Consider the following 15,037-nt stretch of genomic DNA (forward strand, 5'->3'; position numbering starts at 1 on the left):
TAAGTCTTCTCCATTTACTTTGCAAAGAACGTTTTTCATTGATTCCATGTCTAAGCATAATAGTTATTGCCCTCTGTGCACCTGACCGGTTTTGGACCCATGATCCACCATTGTCTAATACCCACAAAGTTAATGCTTTTTTAATGTACTGTTGGCTCTCTCTAGGACCTTTTGAACGGGGCCAATAGGGGTGCGGAATCCGAGGGCTACCCCCAATTATTGCAAGTGCTTAGCTCAGCTAGAGATAAAAGCTGACCCCTGGTCAGAATGAAATGAAACCCATTGCTACTAAGCCTAACAGGCCTTTTTATGACTCCATGAGCTATAGGCTGGCATTGAGGCATCCTGTTTCCCTGCTGCAATGACTTCCGAAATGACGGTTTTGAGGGTTCAGCCCCTCTGCCTTCTCCCCTTCGTTGTTGATAGTTTGGCCCTGTATCAGATCCTTGGGAAGAATATGCACCTCTACTGAACTCTGTCTTTTATCTCCATGATCCTATCAAGAATAAGGATAGCACTTATCAGAAGATTGATATCTAGCTGGAACTCTTATTTCTCTCCTATTTTTCAGGGTGTATCATCTGAGCTCTTCATCTTTATGATGAAATTATTACTTCTTTTTTGATCCACCCATAAATTCATATTTCTCTCTTTTCTCCAGGATCATTGCATCTCTGGTTTTATTTCTTTCTTTTTTTTTTTCCTCATTGTGCATCACTTATAGTAAGGAGTTATCAGGGTTGCCCCCTTTTCCCTTCGAAACGTGTCCTGTACCTATCACAGTGTTAAAACCATATGGGAAAAATTAGGGGACCCTTTACTTCCAAATACTATTGTAGAAGGTTGTAAAATTCGAGGTGGGTTGAGCTAGCCATCATGGCTACTCTAATAGGCCTGCAATCCTATTAGTGTTGCTTGCACTTAATCATAGGACGTACTTATAAAAAAAAAACACAATAAATCTTCAGACATTTTGAAATTTATATACCCCGAAAATGATTTTCCCACAGTTCCCAAAAGCTCAGTTTTTTTGAAAATGGTTTCTTTTTTTAATCTAAATTATATATTCTAAGCACCGAAGAGAGCCACTCCTCCTGTAAAGGAGCTATTGGTGTGATCCATTTTACACATATCTCTTCTGGCTAATAAGATTAAAAGAAACACCAGATTTTCTTCCCGTTTTGTTAGTCTGTCTGCTGATAGAGACCCGGACACCCCGAAAAAAACCATTTCCATACTCACTGTTAGCTGTTTTCCCAAAACCACTTCTATGGTTTTACCCACCGCCTTCCAGAAATCCTCGAGATGGGGGCACTGCCAGAACATATGCAGGTCATTGGCCTTCGGTAAACCGCATTTCGGGCAGGACTTCACCACAGATCCCCTAAATTTTTATAGTTTTTCCGGCGTCCAATAAGCCCTGTGGGTTGTATATAAGTGATTTCTTTTTAATGCCGCAGATGTTACTATTGACCAGCATTTGCTCATAGATGCTTGCCATAAGAGGTTTGTATCCAGCGTTGGCAGATCTTTCCCCCAAATTCTCTCCGGTATCCGAAATTCTTCCTCCCCGATGTTATGAGGGCCCAATACCAGAATGATACCTCTTTCTTGAAAGGCTTCTCCAACATTTTGCTTTCTAGGGTTGTATTGCCTGTTTTGGTTTCCTTAACTGACGTTGCAAAACTTGAAAGTTGATAATATTTAAACTTAGCTAAAGAGGAGTTCGTGGTTTCATTTAATATTTCCCAGTCTAGGATTTTATTTTGATATTGTAATTGCCCCCATGCTACAATTCCTGCTGTTTTTAGTGGGAGCGACAAAGAGTCTTTAAGACATTCCGGGGTACTAGGTGAGTCCCAAATAGGAGCTTTATCGCTGTAAAGGGGAATATTCACAGTCGACCTGATGCAATACCATGATTTTGCAGCTGCTCTTAGAGTCTTCAACTTAACTTTTTAGAAAAATTTCGGGTGACCGAATTTAAAAAGGAAATGACTGGTGTCATTTGTCATTATCTGCATATATAACGGGTAATTTTCATGTGGGCCTAACAAGATTCTATTATTTTTAAATTGGAATGCTCTACAGTATTCTAAAATATCTGGGGTAGCTAACCCACCCTGGTTTTTTTTCCTCCTTATTTTAGTCCAAGCAATTCTGGGTTTTTTCGATGACCAAATGAAACTTGATAACTCTCCCTGGATTTTCTTAATAGACTCCCTATTGAACTCGAGCGGAATGGCTCCGAAGATGAACGTAAACTTCGGTAGGACTGACATTTTAAGAATGTTTAATTTACCCAATATAGACAACGGCAAGCTACTCCATACTTTCAGCAATCTTTTAACTTCAAGCTGGACTCTATGAAAATTAATCTGTGGAACCTTATCTAGATCTTTAACCAAGTCAATACCCAGGTATCTGATTTGTTCTTTGTTATATGGGCTCAAGAAGACCTCGTTCCAAGTCATGGTCTCTGTTTTAGATTTGTTAATTTGATAACCCGATATTTTCCCAAAGTTCGTTAGAGTCTCTTCCGTTGCTTCAAGGGCTTCTTTAAGATGGGATGTAAATATCATTAGGTCATCTGCATATAGTGCTACTTTTTTATGCCAACCTAGGTGTGAGAAAGGGGCAATGGCTAGATGGTTCCTAAGACATTCTGCTGCTGGTTCCATATATAAATTGAATAATAGCGGGGATAGGGGGCATCCCTGGCGTGTACCTCTCTGTATAAAGAGTTGATCAGTTAGCTACCCATTGATTAAGATTCTGGCGTTAGGAGCTTTGTAGATGTTTTTTACCATATTCAAGATGTTAGTTTCTAAGTCAAATTTGTTTAGTACTTCACTCAGATAGAGCCAATTGACTCTCAAATGCTTTTGCTGCATGGATAGTGATTATAGAAAGGGGCAGCTTCTCGCAGATGGCAATATCTATAGCTCCAATAAGCTCGTGGGTTAAATCTTGCAGATTTCTACCTGCCACAAAGCCTTTTTGGTTATAGTCAATTAGGGAACCGATCACACAACCAAGTCTTTTCGCCATTATTTGGGTAAAAATGTTGTAGTCCCAATTTAAGATGGATATAGGACGGTAGGACTCGCATCTTAGAATTTTTACCCGGTTTTAGGAGGATAGAAATGGTTGCATCATTCCAAGAGTCAGGAAGACTGCAGTTTTTAAGAAAAACTTTGTTAAAGAGAGTAGTAAGGGGGATAACAAGAGTGTCTTTTAGATTAATATAAATCTCATTTGGGAGGGCGTCCGGACCTGCAGCCTTACCTCTTTTTAAGTTTCTAATAACTTGCTCAACTTCTAGAGTAGTGATCTCTGAATTTAATTTGTCTTTTTCTTCTTGAGTTAGCTTTGGGATAATTTGAGCCTCTAAAAATGTATCAATCTCTTCCATAGATGGGTTACAGTCATCGGAATAGAAATCATCAAAGAAGGCTAAGAATTCTTGCTTTATTGTATCTTCTTCTGCTCCGTTATGTGTAGGGTTGCTTGGGTCTATAAATAGGATTTTGTTTCTAGACCGATCTGTTCTTATTTTCCAAGCCAGTAATTTTCCACAGCCCTCCCCATATTCGTAATGTGCCAGCTTGCTACATTCCCACCTTTCTTTCAACTTATCTTCTAGAATTTCTGACAGCCTATTTTTTAGATTAAGTCTCTCTGCTTCCAGAGCTGGGTCTTTTGGATCTGTGAATATTTGCTGATCTAATGATGAAATGTTTTCTTCTATACTTTGTATCTTCCTTTTAAGCTCTCTCGATTTATGGGAGGCTAGGCTTAACAGACTACCCCTAATCACCGCTTTATATGTATCCCAAACTATATGTGTTGGTGCCCCTTCATTATTGATCTAAAAAAACTGTTCTGTCTCCTCCCTGAGTTGGTTGACAGCCTCGGAATTTAAAAGAATTGAACGATCCATCGTCCACCTTGAAGGTTTCGCTATATCCTCTAATGAGATTATCATTTGTACTGCCGAGTGATCTGAAAGGTGAGCAGGGAGATGGGCAACTTTTAGGATTTTTTTCAGTAGGCCCTGATCTATTAAAAAGAAGTCAATTCTAGACTGTATCCCTAGCTTCTTGTTCCTAAAAGAGAACTTCTCTTGATCATCGCCCTTCTTTTTCCAAATGTCTATTAAGTTCAAATCCTTTTTATAAATTCTCAACCATTCTCTCATTTTCGGGAGATTGATTTGTTTCCCCTTTGGGTACCTATCAACTTTAGGGTCTGGAATAATATTAAAATCTCCACCCATAATGATGGGGCCTGATATTGTGATCAGATGTGAATATAGTGTTTGAAGGGGAGAAGGATCGTCCAAATTTGGACCGTAATAGCGCACCACAGAGAGGGATTGATTAAGTAATCTAATATTAGCTATTGCCCACCTTCCTTTATGATCTACTTCTGTAACCTCTATCCTTGCTCTCAGAGATTTCTTAATTAATATAGCTACCCCCTTAATAACACATTCTTGGTCCGTACATATACGAGTCCAGCCAGCTTATACTTTTCACTATTTCCTCCCATTCTTTCTTTAATAAATGAGTTTCTTGCAGGATTATGATCTCACTATCAGACGATTTTAAATATTCAAAGATCTTCCTCCGCCTACTCTTGGTGCGTAGCCCATTCACATTCCAGGTAGTTATCTTTATTTGTCTCATACTCTGACTCATTTCTTTCTCTTATTTTGCCAGCCCCTGAATTTCTCCTTCCTTCTATATCTATTGAGTTGAAGTTGAAGAGGACAATTTTTTTCGTTTTTTTCCCTATCTTGCTCCCATCCCCTGTGCATTTTCACCGCTTTTTTTCCCCTTCTTTTGAGATTATATGTTACAACTAAAATGAAAGTAGTGAAAAGAAACAAAACCAAAGTGAGAAGATACACCCACCCGCCATGGGGGAACCTCCCTAATTCTCCTTTGGCTCTATTCTCGGCCCACTTTGAGCTCCCTGCCTCTATTTAATTTTTCTTATAAGTCGCTACTATTTTTTCCTCATTTTTTTTTTTTCAAACAGCTAAGTTTGTGTGATTATATTTGGGTCAGTGATTGAATTTTTATCTGGTCTCGTATTCGTCCGATTAAGGCTTTGACTTCTTTGGGATCTCTAATATTGTGCATTTTGTTCTTCCACATTATTCTAAGGGAGGCTGGGAATTTCATTTGGTTAGTGGCGCCTAATGTTTTTAATTCCGGCATTAACTGACCTAGCTCCCATTGCCTATCCTGAGTCACTTTTGCGATGTCCGATCTAATTCTAAAAGTCCAATTATCCTTGCTGAGGTCTCCTACTTTCAGTGCCTCGCTCAGTATTTTTTCTTTGAGTGTGTAAGTCTTGAAATTTATTAAGATTTTCCTAGGGTTTTTTCTTTCCTTTGATTTGCCGAAGGGGTCTCTGTGTACCCTTTGTATATCTTCTAACAGACCATGGGTTTTACTCCAAGGGAAAAACTCCTCCAGCAGAGAGACCATAACGTTTTTTATGTCTGAACCCTCTCGTCCTTCAGGATCATTAAGCAGTCTGAGGTTGCACCTTCGAGATTGATTTTCTAGCGCTTCCAATTTTTCTTCAATATTTTTATCTTTGACTTTCAAAGCTCTTATCTCCTTCTGGGTTACTTCAGCATTTTTACTTAGCTCTTCCACCACCTCTTCCACTGCTTTGACTCTCTCTCCCAGCGCATTCATCTTAACATCCAACATCTCGAATCTTTCTTGTATCTTATTTTGGTTGTTTTCCTATGATCTCAAACCTTGATCTGATTTCTTCCATCATCTTTTCCAGCAGGGTATCTGTACTGCTTTGGGGTCTATCCTGGGCGGGTCTCGAGACAGAAACTTGATTTTTAGACACAGTTATTGACAAGTCGGTGGATGTGTTTCCAGGGAGACTCTGTGCTAAGCTATGAAGCGGGGTTTTGTCTGAGCTGGGTGGTAAACTTCGGGTCGGACTAGACTTTTGACTTTGGGAGGAAGTAGGTAACTGCATAAGATCGACATTCATTTCATTTGTCCCCCTCTCCGCTACCCCACTAACTTCATCAATTATGCCGGGAGCCAGGCTATCATCCATCTCACTTCTGAACAATGTTGTTTCTCCCTGTTCCTTATTTTTCTCCTTATTATAACCTTGACTCTGTAATTTAAAATACGACTTTAATGAAGGGTTAACTTTTATTTTGGAGGTCTTACTTTCCTCCGTAACCTCTAGACTGTCCCCCGTTTGTTTTTTCTTATTACTGCCTTTAGTCGTTTGAGGTTTCAAGGCCTTGCGAGTAACTCTTCTGGTAATCCTGGGGACAACTGGCTGTTTCGTAATGGGTGGAAAATTCGCTTTCGAAAACTGTCTATTGCTAAGACAGTAGGAGGACCTGCTTTTACTATCAGGACTAATCAGAGGAGCAACCACATCCAATATGTTCTCACTTTGTGGTAGTTGTGGTAATTCACTGGTAGTGGCTTGTAGAAACTCTTTATTAGGACCCTGAGGCTCTCCGGGTAACTCACCAGGGGGGTTTTGCCCTAACTGTGCCTCCCTCCTTTGTTTTTCACCCTCCCCCCCTTTAGGACCTGAGTTGTCTATACAGGCTGGGGGTTCGTCTGATGCCTTCACAAGAGTCTGACTTGGCCCCTCCACCTTTGCTGGAAGTAACCTCTCTATGGGATACTTGCTTTGGTTGAAGCGAGACAGAGGTGTCTGAGCTATTGACAACTCTAATTGTGTAGGGAGTATTGGGGCAAGCTTTTTATCCTGTGAGGGCTCCAAATGTGATTGTAAACCGTGAACTAAAGCTAAGCTCTCTATAGCAAAGCTCTCCACCAAACCTCCAGCTCCCCTGAGTACCTCGAGTATCTCTAAGCCTTCACATCCACCTTCACGTCCACCTTCGCATCTTTCTTCACCTGTTATTTTCTGTTTGTTTGTGGCAGAAGTGCTCCATGTAGCTTCCCTGGCTTCCTTAGCCTTCCCCTGGAAAAAGACCGAAATCTGCCTTGCTGCTCTTCTGCAGCTGCGTTGAGCTACATAGGCCGCCTCCCACCGAAAGACCTGCGAGTTGCGCCCAGAGCTGCCGCTGCTGCCGCCGAGAACCTGCGAAGCTCGGCTCTCCTGCCCTGTGCTCACCGTCAGGCGTGCAACTGCGAGTGTATGTCGGCTCCGCTCTCCCCCCCCGGCACCGGGAGACATCCCCCAGTCATCCCCCAGTAGCAAGTAAGTTCGGATCGTTTTTTTTATCTAAACTTTCATGCCTTCCGTGCTCGTCTCCGTCTCCGAACCGATGCTGCAGGCTCCACAGGCTTCACAGGCTCCGGAGGTCGAGAAGGGGTAAAACGGAGATCCTGATTGAAAAACTGTTTACTTCGAAACTTGATGAGACCACCAAGAGTTTAACATTATTTGCATAATTTCACTAACTTTTCCAAGCGCGTAGCGGCTTAATTCTGCATCATTCGTGGTAAGAGGCAAGGAGCTCCCGACCGCGTTAGCGTCCGGCCGCCATCTTCCCCTCAAAAGCCAACCCTGGTTTTATTTCTTTCACCTAATTTAATGAAAATTAGGTTATTTCTTTCACCTAATTTTCATTCTTATCGCGTTTTCTAATTGAAGTCATGAGGCCTCAGCCCTACACTGTCTCTTACATTGTAGACATATACTTTAGATATTAGTTTTGGCAACTCTAATGCTTTCTGAACTTGTGGAGTGGCAGCATATCGTTTACAAATAGCTAATCATGCTGCATCAATTTTACCATTTCAAAGACCGAACTCAGCATCTCTGTCTTTAACCCCTACACGTTTCATCTCTAAACCACTGAAGGTGAAGCTCTTTGCTTCTCTTGTATTTCCTTCATCACTTTTGGCTATAACACAATCGAGAGGATACAATGTGTAGTCATTAGGACTGGGGAAAATGTTAATTAAGTTGGGTAATCCGAGCAATTTTTGTAATGTCACTTTACTCTTGTGATTTGAAATTACAGGAAGATATGCAAATATGCCTATTTGCAATATTTTGAGTAACTTGGCACAAAAATGCTTACCCAAGGACACAGGAACAGAAAGCGAGCAGCTGCTGGATGCTGCTGTTCCTAAATTTAGTAATATTTTCTTAGCATGAAATGCAATCTTTGGTTCGTTCGGGACGCAGGTTTACATTCCATGTCTAATTCTGCATGATCTTGCATAAATTTAGCTTTGATTTTATGCAATTACACTACAAGTGTTACGCCCACCCCTAGTAGTCATTTTGCGAGTTCCTAATGACTGAGACTGTTGCACATACTGCTTCATACTGCTTCATACTCATTGTCAAACATGTTAAATATTCAGTGTTTATCTTGTGACAGGGAATGGGGAAAAACTGCCTTCAATTGGTTTATTTTTATCTCTAGCCCCTTAAGCGCTGCCGTCGGCCAACGGTCGTCACGAGCACTACCTCCCCAGTGCTGCGCATGACCGTTGGCCGACGGGCCAGCGATCGTTATTCGAACGTTCAGCACTGGGTGCTGAACGTTCGACGCAGCTATGAGGCTAACCAAAATGGTATTTCATTCCGTTTGGTTGGGCAGTGCCCCAATATAATTTTTATTGTTTGTGGATTCATAGTTGTAGCTTGTGCATGTGTGGGTATTTGTATATATTCTAGTACCTCAAAGTTGTAATACATTTTGCCCCAATTGCCTATATATCTTTATAATCTCAGTACGCATTTACCTTGTTTCTGCAATAGAGGGGCCGTCGCGCTCTGGGTGTGGCGTGGCGTGTATTTAGTTAATACTGACTAAGTGTGTTTTGACATTGTAAACTGCCCCAAATTTACTCTTTGCACTCTTTGTGGGAGTTTCCACTGAAGCAATGTTAAATGCCTAATGTAAGTTAAGGGAACTTCAATGAACACAGATGGACCATATTAAGACTGAGGGTCAATCTAAAAAACTTTGTGAATAGCCCAGCTGTATCTACAGCTTTTAACTCAGTTAAGGAATAGAACACTACAGTATTAACACTAGGTTTACGCCATTCACTAGAACTAATTCTCCCCCTTTCGAGTGGAATCCACTAGCTGTCAAACGAGCAGCAAGTGTACCATTGATATTGTCTGGAATCTCTACTTCTTATTCCATTGCTTCTAATTGTCCAGCTATTGTTCAAAAAGAATCACATTCAGTACTTATGATTAAGGCTAATCATTTGCTTTTGGTAAGCTCTTAACAAACGTAAATGGGAGTAGGGGGTGTCACGCCCAACTTTGAGGAGGATCACTAAACACATTCAGACGTCATATATGTCACCTACATCAGGGACGCAAGTCTTTTAAAGATCTTTACAGTTTGAGCCTAACCCTGGGCCACCATGTAGTGCACTCCCCGAAATGTGGCGCACATCAGGATAGGTTTCCTTAGCTCCTAGGGGTATTTGCTTACCTCCTCAACTCATCCCTTTCCCAACTTTTGAGAAAAGGAAAAGAGGCAGGTGTCTCTCACTTTTCCTAATCATGAGTTAGACTCATCTATATCCAGAGTGTTCGGAGTCAGACAACCCTGTCAGAGATATTCTTATCTGCAGGTGTACTTGTAGTTGCGCAAAGCCCATAACCTGATCCATGAAACTCACAGACACACCGCACTGGCTGCTTAAAATCATTAGTCATTCATTATGTACAATCAGCCTACAAACCATGTGAATATTAATGATGAGAACAATTATGATTTATGTCCCAATCATATAAAACAAAATGACTATTAGAAAAACTCAAGGCATTCTATATCGCAAATTCCTGGTGTCTATAGTAAATAGTCAAAACCCCACCGATTTTATACCTATATTTTTGCCAGCTTCTCAATTATGGTTTTGGATGACTTGTTCGCACCATCTGTCACAATATTATGCCCAGTCGTTCATTGTCCTTGTATACTTCTGAGAAGGTTTGAAGTCTGATATCATCTCTCCAGCATTCTCCACAAGCAACCAGTCTTCGCGTTTGTCCCTCCCTAATCTCTTTATATCTTCTTCCTCAGTGATTCTATATGAGGAGTGAAAGGAGAATTATTTGGCAGCTTCTTGTATCTACATTGCTACGTGAACAATGCCTTAGTTAGAGACATCTCTGAAAGTCAGGCAATTGTACCAAATCAAGCTTCCTTCCATATTCGTTTTGTACTCAGCAGAATGACTTTGCAATGTTGTTTAGTGCATGTAGCTTCCTAAGGAGCAGAATTGAAGATTTTCTCCGTTATGTGTTTGCAGGTTTTTTTTGCATAACTAATGTCAGCCTGTGTATGAAATAATATTACAACTATCTTGTACATTTTTTTAGCTATTATAACAGTTCCAAATATTAGTTTCCGAGGCACTAATCTTCCCCAACATACTCTAAATAGTGGAGTCATGTTTTACATACAAGTAAGTCGTTTGTATGTAAAATGCACAGATTGTCAGGAAAAGCCTGCCCACTGACACCTGTCTCATGAAAGCATCTACAGAAAACATGAAAGATCACATGCAAAAAAAGAAAGAATCCATTTGCCATCAGGTTGTTCGAATGAATAAGACCATGCTATATATCAAAAAGAAACAGCTGCTCAAGACCGAAATAAAAATGACCACTGAATTCAGTCATTCGATTTAAGCCAGTGATGCCCTTCAACCATTGATATCACTTTTGGCAAGCTGTGCCCTGTCAGGGCATCTTCAACAGGTGTGAGGCTAAGTGGATAGGGGGAAGTCATTAAAACCTTGACCCTTGAGTTCTATGTAGGCAGTAAGTCAGTAATACACTTCAAGTCACCAGTGTAGGGCTACCCACCTATGTGGTTGCGGTCAAGGCACAGGGTAGGCTCCTATTTTCTATTTCACTGCCCAAGATAGAGGACTTCCTCATGGCATTCATCTAGAGAAATCGACATAAGCCTGAAGCGATCCAGAAGGTTACCCAAAGAATATCCTAATTTTTAGGTCGAACCAGATTTAGAAATGTTTTTTACAGTGTCATTTGTTTCCTTACAAGTGGTATTCCTGTGCCTCAGTAATTTCTCCTGAATTACCTTGTTACACTAATGAACACAAATCAGATCTCCATGCAAAGATTTGTGCTATCAAATTCAGACTGAAATGACAACATTCTTAAAGGAGCAACATACAATTAAATGAGTTCATTAAGTAATTGATCATGAGTATTGTATGTGTGTATCTATAACCACATGCGGATACTCAGCATAATTAGCTTTTATGCGATCAAGAGCTTCAACAAACTCATTGGAATTTCCTGCAGAAATGCCTCTGGCGAGGAAGGGGGAGTTGAAAAAACTGGTAAATGTTTCAAAAAAATCTGTGCTTGCCTCTCTAGCAAGTAAATTCTATAAATCAGCCTTCTTCCTTTCTTTATCAAATAGTTCCCTTCAATGGCAATTAAATAATTAGAAGAGAATTCAAATCGTCTTTTCCACATCATTGAAGGTACGCCTAAGGAATCTAAAACTATTAGTGGTTGATTGCATCTTTGCATATTGAAGTAAGAAAAACAATGAGGTGGGAAGAAGAAGATGAGAAATAAGGTTTTGGTGTTCCAGACAAGCTTTAAGAAGCTAACAATGATCAAAACTACTACCAATATGCACTCCAAAAGGGTATGGCAACATACAACAGTGATATCAGTTAAAACCATAATTTACTGGCTTGGGGGGGCATATAGGCATGAGTCATGGTGAGGGGTTCTACAAATTAGATGTTCTCTTTTCTTGTGATGCAATAGCAGTCTATGATGCTCTCTTTAATTGTTCACATTTTCTTGTCGCAGAACCTATGGCGCTCTGCACGTGATCTCTTTATCACCAGTTTCGTTTAACATCGTTTGTCAACTTCTGGCAGCAATAAATGCATAATTCTGCTTTATCTTCTATCCTTTAAGGCAACAAAGTGACTATGTTGTGCCTGGTGCGTGGATGGTAATCATGATCATTGTACTTTGACGCTGATGATATGTCTGGTGTGGTCTGGAACTTGAGTGCCTTCAAAGCAACGCCAGGAAATGCCAGAAAAAGTGAGATTCTTGTAGTTAGTTTTTTTCTACCTTCATTGCACTGTCATGGCGAGCTGCCAAAGTAAAATTCTGTAATACAGCTCAATGGTAAAATGTCACCAGTGGCCTTCAAATATTAAAATTCCACTTTAACTATTCTTACTCCAAAAAAATGAAATATCAAATATATTTACCACTACACTGCTGCTGCGCTTTTGTAACAGGGGGCTGATATTGCAACACTGCTGCAAAACAGCCCCCCCCCAGTAACAAAAACTGCCACCACTAGTAAAAAAATGATGGGATGAAGCCCGGTGCCTGCTACAGCCAGTCTGGTCCTGCTTTTATTAATTATATATATCTTCACCAAGGCCCTTAATACCCTCAGAATTTCCCTACTTTGAAATTACTATTAGTGGGGTCCTGGTAATTTTGGAGACAGGGAAACAATGGATTTGGGAGAATAACATGGGGGAACCTGTGTTTCCATGCTGATTTCTCTGTGGTTTCCCCCAGTTTTTCAAACAGAGGCTTAGTCTGCTTCCACAAGCAGAAATCCCTTTGATGAAACACCACACCTTCTAGGTTTGATAGGCCCAGTAAGTGTACCACTTAAGATGAGCATTGTTTTGCAAATTTTATCAGCATGCAGTCCAGCAAGTCATTCTCTCTTTTCTTTTGTGCCAAATGCCAAGTTGTGTCCCTTTTCACCTCTTTTTTTCAACTTTCTCAGTTTTTATTGTCTTAGTCATATATATTTAGCCACATTGGTTGAAATCGGCATCCCCCTTGCCATTGCTCTAAACACATCCCAAATGTAACACTTGGGGGTATTGCTAGGAAGAACAAATTGATTACTTTGAGATCTCTGAATTCAGAGACCCACCCTGCTTTGCATCTTGAATCTCTCACCACTCCAAGTTCAAAGCTCCCCCTACTAACACAGGATCCGTCTCCAGTATGCAGCCCATTTCAGATTCTATCAACATGGACATTAAATAAGTTTTGGGTACATGTGACCAGTGTAGGGCCGGTGTAAGTGTTGAAAAACATCGAAATAGAGGGATTGTCCATCCTCTATCATCCCAAGTTCTCATCTGTGGTAGTTGGGCTTATAGTGTTTACTCTCGGCTCTTGATGAATGCTGCAAATAACAGCAGTGCACGGCACAAACATTCATGATTTCAATAAAACTCAAAGGGGTTATTTTGAGAAGGGGCTTGGGTGGGTTATATAGTTCTTTAAATAGAACCTATCTAAAAACCTTGCATTTAACTTCACCCTGGATGAGTTACTAAGAAATTGAATGAGTACCAATGGAAATTTTGCTGATGTATTTTTACGAATAGCTAACTACACACAAACACTATACAATGCAAATAAAATATGCCAACACACATTAAAACAATACTGTAAATACCAACACACAACATATGTGCCAAAAGTACTCTCCATACTTTTCATCTATGATGTGTTGGTTCCCAGGCATCACACCAAAAATATAGGACGACCTCCCACAACACATCAGAGCCTCCTACTCACCTCTTGAGTTCCACAAGAAGCTGTAGATCTGGCTTTCAATTTACTCTGCGAGGACACTAACCTACTTAAGTGCCTAGATAACCTCAGGGGTGATTAGTGTGCTATACATATGGACATAACCTAGAATTTGTTGAGTATGTTTTTACTTCCATCATCATCATCTTCACTATATTTATAAAGCGCTTGAGCCCATACAGCAACCCAAATTCTTTTTTTTATAGAACTGTCATTCAAAAGTCCCTTATAGGGAGGATATGCTTGCTTACGGACATTTGATCTGGTAGGCTGCTTCAGTGGTGGCTTAAGAGGGAACAATTAGCCTTCCAGACCAGATACGATTTATCTTCGTCAGGACCAACTGTTGATTTATACTAGCTATAAGATGAGATTCTTTAAATACTCTGGTGCATCATGACAAATTGCCTTATGTGTCAGATGTAGCATGCTAAATTTTACCCATACCTGCACTGGCAACCAATGCCTACCTTGCCAGGTAGGAATAAGGTGTTCATGATAGCCAAGGTTGGTAAGTGCTGTAAATGTGGGATGCTGTACCACTTAAAATTATCTTTTTAATTGTTCTAACCTTCACAGCATTGCAGTAAGACCGCTTTATGCCACCTCTGCCCTGGTTCACTGATCCAGGTTAGGCCATGTTCTACAAAATTGATCTCGGTGGTAACTAGAAGAGGCTAGTACAGAGTTTATTTGCCTATTCCCATGACATTCCAAAGAACACACTCAAGGTTTTTACTCTACTCTTAACTGTGATAATCGTGTCAAATACTTGTATTATTTTGCCCATTTTTGGGCAGCTTTCACCAAATGATGTGACCCAGCCAAAAGGAACTCTTTTCTTTCTAATTCTTTCTCATCTAGCAGTCGAAAATGCACTATTGGATCCTGCTAAAAACACTGTTAATCATATTCATGTCAGCCGCCTTGTCTTTTTACAGAGGATGAAAAGGTCCCTGCTTTGAAACCTCTGTATTCATGATGATGATAACTTTTTAAGATAACAGATATTGAAAGTTTCATACAGAGCAAACACACCTAATGAATTTTGTTTTTAAGCATGGTACTCATATATGCCAATACTTGTGTAATCTCAAATTGATACACTTAAGTCTTTAAAACTTACCATACCAATCTGCTCATATTGTGGGGCTCCACCAATCACTTCATAGTCAATGGAATTCCGAAAATGGCCTGCTCCGACAGCATAACCTTCAATTGGAAGAAAATGTACATCAGGTTTCCAGGTAATAACTTTTTTAGGGATAACTTTTCTTCGATATACTAAATATATCTGAATTCTAATTGATGACCTTTTTTGTTTGAACTTTATGAGAACTAAAAAACATATCCTATCTGTTTTTATTACCCTTATCAGAAGTCTCCCATTCATATTTGAGTAGTGTATCACACAGATCTATAGTCTATTTAAGCA

General features: G+C 40.2%; 1 protein-coding gene across 2 annotated transcripts in view; it reads right to left on the reverse strand.

The window, feature by feature from the left end:
- The window catches only part of ITGA4 (integrin subunit alpha 4), a 628,337-nt gene that overhangs the window by 299,701 nt on the left and 313,599 nt on the right, over positions 1-15,037 (reverse strand). For both annotated transcript variants that reach the window (XM_078681473.1, XM_078681474.1), the window contains one exon: positions 14,729-14,814. In XM_078681473.1, the coding sequence (XP_078537599.1) occupies positions 14,729-14,814 (86 nt within the window). The remainder of the gene's footprint in view (positions 1-14,728; positions 14,815-15,037) is intronic.

Source organism: Lissotriton helveticus, chromosome 3_1, assembly GCF_964261635.1.
Source record: "Lissotriton helveticus chromosome 3_1, aLisHel1.1, whole genome shotgun sequence".
Lineage (NCBI taxonomy): Eukaryota > Metazoa > Chordata > Amphibia > Caudata > Salamandridae > Lissotriton > Lissotriton helveticus.